The sequence below is a fragment of the Pterocles gutturalis genome, unplaced genomic scaffold (assembly GCF_000699245.1).
Source record: "Pterocles gutturalis isolate BGI_N339 unplaced genomic scaffold, ASM69924v1 scaffold21170, whole genome shotgun sequence".
NCBI classification, from domain to species: Eukaryota; Metazoa; Chordata; class Aves; order Pterocliformes; family Pteroclidae; genus Pterocles; species Pterocles gutturalis.
In genome coordinates this window covers 2,703-9,998 of record NW_010143960.1, presented here as the reverse complement: position 1 = coordinate 9,998, position 7,296 = coordinate 2,703, and the positions used below count along the sequence as shown (strand labels likewise).

The following is a 7,296-nucleotide window of genomic DNA, read 5'->3' as shown; positions in this document are numbered from 1 at the left end:
GAATGCACAGAGGAATTTGCTGTATTTGCTTTAGGGTAGGTTATACAGATAATAAATATACTGTCTGGCTAGTCTTCTGCCTTGCCCACAGCCTCTGGTTTTATGACCTATTACAGCAATTGGCAATTGTGTCATCATATGCAGTTATCTCTCATCGTGTTGTGGTTTTTTTTTTTGTTGTTTTTTTTTTTAAATTCCTGAAAAAGTCCAGTAATGAGAGGAATACGACAAGTAAGTTTGATTTTTAAAATTCAAAGCAGTAAGCTGGATTGTGCTACTACTAAGAACAAACTAAGAGATCTGTTCTGCCTTTTGCCTTATACAGGGCAAAAATACACAGTACAGAACACGCACACAGCCTTGACAGAGCCTATTCTCCCAAGGCCTTCCTCTTCACCTATGTGACGAATATGACTTGACACTGGTATCACTGCTGATAGACATTTAAAGCAGAAGTGGCTAGATGAGTGGTGAACTGAGTTGCTGCAACTGACAAAGCTTAAACAGTCTTAAGAACTGCAGCACACAGAGAAAATGGCACCTTGAACAAGCTAGGTTAAACAGTTTAGTGCTTCCTGTGGTAACATTTAACCTGCTATGAACACAGATGTATGCCTTACTGGCACTGAACAGCCTTAGACAACGTGGCCATAAATGTCACCTGAGATCTTGAGTAGGATACTGTTTCTTCACCATAGTAACCTTGCCTAATACGAATAGTCAAAATTTAAAGTAGCTGTGCTAAAACGTTGGGGAAGAACTCCGTAAGAAAGAGTTCACACAATGAAATTAGTAGGCAAAGGCTATCTCATGGCTGGAAACATTCAGGGATGAGATGCATTTATATAATTATTTACATTCTTTTTAATATGAAGGACCAGGAGCAGAGGACATCCGGCAGTCCCTGCTCTAACAGCCCACATACTGTACCTGACGTGGAAGCTTATTCACAGCTCGTAGGTAGTCTTTGTCTAGGATGCAGTTCCCAAGAGCATTCCCAAAGCACCTGAGAAACAAAAGAGCTCACTGTGACCGAAAATAACACAATTCTCACTTAACTTCTGAAAATGTACAAGTACTGATCTTCACTTACTTGAGTGCCCTTTTCAGTCCATCTGTTACTGCCTCCTTTCTTGCCTTTTCGAGGGACAAGGCCTTAGACTTTAGGCCTTCACTGACTCCATACCCCACATCTTCATGGTATGATCCATCCTGCAGTAAAATTTTAAAAATACTAAGTATAAGGGAATTTCTGCACATACAGCACTTCTTGTTAGATGCTGTGCTTTCCTAAGCCTGATTACTCAATCTTGGCTAGTTGTTCTAGAGCAAGGTCAATGTTTTTGGATGCCACTAGGTTCTCTGGTGTGGTACAGTATTTGAGAACCACAGTTTGACCTATGCATGAGCTTTCATTCACAGGTTTAGACAATTGCTCAATTATAGAAAGAGCAAACAAAAAAAAAACTCCACTTACCTTAAGCTGAACTTTCACAAATGCACAGACCCCCACATAGAATCTGCCATTGTTGAGATCAACAAAGTCTGGGGGAGGGAAAAGTAACATCCTAAATAATACAGAAGGCTTCTGATCTACATTTAGATCTTATTTTGTCCTTTAAGGACATTCATAAACCTGTACCATCCTTGCTGAATGTGTCCCAGATACTGTATCATATTCTATAAAATGGAGCATGATTTACAAAATATTAACTGTAGTTTGAGAATGCTGACTTGCATATATGCTCTGGTCATGTTACGTGATACTTTCTGGTTATCAGTGGTTTGACCTGCCAAACACTCACACCCTGCTACTACATGCGTAAACTTAAACATATGAAGGAAGGAAGAGTTGTAAACATTACTTCTCATCCAGCTACATATCCTAAATTTTCAAAGCATAACAATTTTTTTTCAGCTGGAATAAAAATTGTCAAGTATTAATTATTAAAAATTAATAATTACCAGCAATGGGAAATAAATTCTGTTGTCTATAAAAGCAATTTCTCTCTTATTATATACTAGAAGTCTCCAGTTTGTGAAATGTTGCACAAAGTTTTATCCAGGTCAGAGTGCCTAAAGAGCTTAACAGGTTGCAATACAACTCTCAATCCAGAATCTCTAATCTACCTTATTTTACACCAAAAGCAATACTATATAATATACATAGGGCACTCTAGTTATCAGTCTTGCAAGTGTGATAGAAACATGACACATGTCTGAAGTGAAATGCTTTGACATTCAAGCAACTGTACTGTGGGGTCCAAAAGTTCTTCTGTACTCATCTGGTCTATTTGTTCAACTGTTTTGTAAACCTGCTGGAGGTGTAAACCCTTTCTCTATGCAGGAATTTAAAATGAAATGTAATGGAATCCTCTGTGTCTGAATTGCTAAGGCATGAGTTGTTATGGCATTATTTGGAAAAGATAGAAGTTTGAAGGATGTCAGTCCTTTCTTGACTGAAAAGGGGGAAAAAAAAGTGGTACAAAATAGACAGAAACCTTTGACGTAACTCGTTTTATATCTAGAATCTACCAGCCTGAAGTAAGAAAAGATTTATGAAAGCGGGGGGGAGGGGGAAGGAGGTACATTTATGCAGCTTTGTTGAGCTACTTCAACAACCAGTCTTGCGTCTAAGCATAGCAGCTCTGTAAGCAAGGACAATACTCCTCTGGCAGGTACTATTTCAGCTACTGAGATTGAAGAAGCTCAAGCTTTAAAATCACCTGAATGCTGTTTACTAGAATAATTTTTTCCAAAGCTTTCTACTGTAAAAAATCTCAGAACCAGCTATCGTCTAGAAGAGGAATCTGCAGAAAAAGATGGGTCCCTTAAGATTAGGAGAATATTAACTGAGAATACTAACTTGTTAGAATATAAAAATTACAGGTGAGTAAGAAAGTTGGCTTAGGGCTTCTGGGTGTAAAATGGTTTAATTGTAATTACTCTTGACTGAGTGTTCCCATAGAGATCAGAAAACTTGATTAGAATAGCTCAAGAATAATCATAAACACACTTAGAATAACAACTATGACATATTCCAGTGCAAGATCTTAAAACAAAACTGAAATCCCATTATTATTCAATTTCTCTCATTCTTACCAACTGCCAAGACACCTAGAAATTCCACATGCCTCTCCCCAGGTTCTTTGAAGTGATCAAGTTCTAGGATAGATACCCTGGTCAACATCTGAGAGACTTTTCCTTCAGGGCCTCACAGTGAAACAAAAAGAAAGACTTCTTTATCCTCAAGAGATACTTACCAACATTCTGCTGAGTGACTGAATGAGCCCAGCCATTGAAGCCAAACATCTCATTGGCCAGACTGATTACCTTGTGACCCTCAATGTAACAGACCTGAAAAGAGAAGCATATATACATAAATATATATAAAAATACATATGCATGTGCACACACATATACATGCTTTATTTTAAAGAGGGATCACACACATCCTCTTACATTGAGGAAACACAGCTAAGTTCAAGCTTCAGATAATGTAAATAAAAGGATGACGGTGCAGCTTTAGCTTCACCTTCTTCCTGCAACTGTGATGGGTGGTTAATATGACAACAAATATGACTTAATCAAGGAAAGGCAGAGCTAGCAGGCACTAAAGAGGGTAAAATGCAGCCAATCTTATATAATGCTTCGTCTATTCCAGTTCTGGGGGAAAAAAAAAGAAAAAACATGTCAATGTTGCACAAGTAGATAAATATTCCCTTGTAAAGGATGAACCACTGAAAAGTTAAGTCTTTTTTTAAACTGTAAAAGGAACCCATGGCTCAGTAAAAGCCAGAATTTATGCTATGCTGACTTTGCTTTCATATCTGCGTCTTAAACTACTAGTGGGAAATTAACTTTAAAAAAAATAGGGATTATTGTAAACTTTTTTACCCTAGTTTTCCTGGAAAAAGATGTGAGTTCAAACATCTGTGCATGTTTATTCATACCTTTTGTCCTCCTCCAGCTTGCCGACTGCTGATATATTCTGGACCCAGTCTCTGACGAAGAGCATGCTGGATAGCTTGATATTCACTTGCTGTGTATTGATACTTGACAAAAACAAGGTAAGACAAATCTTCACACTCTTCCTATTTTAGCTCCCTCTCTTCTCCTAATATCACTTCTTTATCCCATTTTATGATCCTTTTTTTATAATCAGGATGTAACAGAAAAGGAAAGACCTCAGAATGTGTGTGTATGTATGTGTATTACATTTGTGCATTATATTGGTTTTTTCTCTTATACTTGAAGTATCTGTATGCAAGCATGAATTATTGAGTTGTAGCAATTATTTTTCATTTCTCATAACCATCACTTACATTAGAAAAATGGAGATGAGCCTGGCCTATTAGTATGCTATTGAAATCTTAATGCATTGATAGACCCGGCCAAGGTTGCCAGGAACACACATTTTAAGCTTATATTTTACCTCTCAAAAATAAAACATAACATCTCTGTGACCAACAATAAAAGCATATTTAAAAACTCCAGCAAAACCACAGTTTAACCTTACTCTGCCACCGTACGCTATCTGATCAGGCAGGGTAGCAGCTCAGGCAAGCAGTCAAAGTAGGAATTTCTTGAGGAGTGTTCAGCAAATTTCACAGGGAAATTTGCAGGGAAGGTCCTTTGGACAACTCCAGCATCACTGGAAGCCTGAAGTGTGGGAACTTTTGCTCCTTGTCATAGTAGAAAAACAATTTATAATCTGTAAAGGTTAGAGAAGCCTAAATGCATGTTTAAGGATTCATGCCCTAAAAAGCTTGTGTTGCTATGCTCTGGTGTGGGACAGAACAGAGATTTCACCACCTAAATCATAAATGTTGTGTATGCATGTATTGGCTGCCCTATCGTTCAGCAGAACACAGAATTCAGTGGAGTGTGTGCCATGTAAGTCCCAATGCTTGCCAAATCTCTCTAATTTGTATTTGGTTCTATTTAAGCTTAAAGGAATAACTTTGTCTTTTTCTGGCTCTAGAATGCAAGCCTGTAACGAAAAGTCATAAGGAAAAAGGGAGAGTGCACATACCTACGCCATATTCACCAACTATGTATAAATGCCTATCATGGAGAAGAGAATTCATTACCAAAGAGTCTGTTCAGTCCAGATACAGTTTGCCTTTTTATAAATTTTTTATTTTTTATTTTTCATTTATTTTTTAATAGCTGAGTGAAAGTAGTTCACTTTCCTGAACCAGTACTGAGAATGTCTGTAAACATGATCCAGGCCATCTGGGAATGAGAGAGAAAAAAATGAGCCCTATTTTTAAGGAACAAAATTAAAAACCTGTTGTGAAGAGTCCAGAGCAATTTATTATAATTCAAGGCATGCCAAGGCTATCATGGAGGAAAACAAAATGTACAATTACATATAGCATAGCTAGGGTAATGGATATTACTCCAGCCTTACTGTATCCAACTTTAAAATGAGCAAATTTGCACAGCAGATTTCCAGATGCGTGAGCATAAAACTTCTATTTCCCCTTCAGGCAAAAGGAACTGACCTGTCCGAAGCAAGCAACTGAATTGCTAGTGCTGGAACTACTGCTGCTGATGTGGCTTTCATTGTCTTTCCCTTGACTTTCAGGCATCTCTAAAGATAAGAGAAAATATAAACACTGAAGATAACAGAACTAACAGTTTGTATGAAGACATGTTAAAAAGCTGTTGAAGTCCACTGCCCAGTGAATATAACAATATTCTGTCACAGATGTGTTGGATGTTAACAGTATTATTATACTTCTCACTCTGTGGAACTGCTGCAGCCACAATTGGAAATTAGTTTTCTGATGTTGTTTCAGAACAGTCAAAACTTTTCTTAAATAAATTATACTGTGTAGGCAGAAATGGCTAGTTTCAGTCTAGAAGCATAGGAACTGTTCTGGACTTCCATCCATAAAAACAGCAAAGGCGAGCCTAAATTAAATTAAATCAGGGAAACAAATATTTTATTTAAAGAATTAATAAATTATCTTTGCTAGTGAAAAAAAAAAAAATCATTCAGCAGCATCTGGATCCTGCATAAGATCACAGACTAGAACAAAAAAAATAACTTATTAAACTGGTAACAAATTGTTTTTTTTTTTTTCTCTTTTAGGTAAATGTGAATGCATTGTACCATTCTAGGTAAGGAAAAGCAAATAATTCCCTCTCTTGGATTTTTCAGCACTGTCTTCCTAGATCACTTCCAATATCCATGAATACTTAGGCTCTGATAAAAGGAGGAGGCAACTTTCTAAGAAATTTTACTTGTCTATACGCTGACTTGTCAGTCTTTATTTTAGATTGCTTTGACTGTAATTACGCTGTCTTGTGTTACGATGGTATCTCATATATTACACAGAGTTGAAAAAACATAGAGAACCTGTAAGAATTTTAAGAAGTTGTACGGATAATTCAGTAGAGGGCACCCTTTTACCAAGCCAGTATGCAACAACTGCCCAGTACTATATTACCTCTCCCCACTGCTGCAGGAGAAGTGGTCTTGCTGAGAGTTTACAGAACAGGCGTGGAAAGGAGCTGCAGCAGCGCTTCTCCATAAGCCCATAGAGTCAATATTTTTTTTTTTATTTGCACAAGTGCTGAGTACAACTGGTGGTCTATCACTACGACTGCAATACAAATATTAGACAAATCAGTATACATACAAGGCAGCTGGAGACATCAAAAAGTTTGAGAAAGTCTAAAATCCTCAGTAGATAGCATTATTTGACAATCAGTTGGAACCTGATAAGCATTACGCTTTGCTAATGGTTCAGCACTTTCTAAAACAAGTTGTTTTTCTAGTCTCTAAACAAGGAAGCCACAGTTTACTGAGAACTTGGCAAACAATTTTCAGAAAAAGGATACTAGTTGTTTCCTTGGCAAGTATGAGCACTGGTAATTATGCCAAGGTGTAGCTAAAATTGTCCTTAAAGTTTGGTTGTCTATAATTATCCTTAATTTTGGTTGGCTATAATTATTAATCTTCGGTCTGAAAGTTGTATAACTGTACTGTGTTTATACATTTGAATGTATTACAATCATCAGTTAGCTGCAAGTTGTGGTAAATATATTTAGTTTTGGAAGAGAACAAACAGAAATTAATATTACCAGGAGAAACACTTGTGATTTAAGCAGGCTATTTCCCCTGTTAAGCAAAGAGAGGAACACCATTAGAAAGAAAAAATCAGTATGTGTGGTGAGTGGCAGAGGGAATCAAAGTTTGAACAATACTATTTTTTTTCACTTTAAGCAACCTAAATCAGATCTTGATCATTATAAAGCCCTTGTGAAAAAAAATGCACAAAA

General features: G+C 36.9%; 1 protein-coding gene across 1 annotated transcript in view; it reads right to left on the bottom strand.

Moving 5' to 3' along the window:
• Positions 1-5,597, bottom strand: part of RAD52 (RAD52 homolog (S. cerevisiae)) — a 10,041-nt gene extending 4,444 nt beyond the window's left edge. The window contains exons 1-7 of the mRNA XM_010084960.1: positions 5,511-5,597; positions 3,954-4,055; positions 3,264-3,357; positions 1,478-1,545; positions 1,094-1,212; positions 931-1,006; positions 593-595 (exon numbers count right to left, since the gene is read on the bottom strand). Of these exons, the coding sequence (XP_010083262.1) occupies positions 593-595; positions 931-1,006; positions 1,094-1,212; positions 1,478-1,545; positions 3,264-3,357; positions 3,954-4,055; positions 5,511-5,597 (549 nt within the window). The remainder of the gene's footprint in view (positions 1-592; positions 596-930; positions 1,007-1,093; positions 1,213-1,477; positions 1,546-3,263; positions 3,358-3,953; positions 4,056-5,510) is intronic.
• Positions 5,598-7,296: the final 1,699 nt, after the last annotated feature.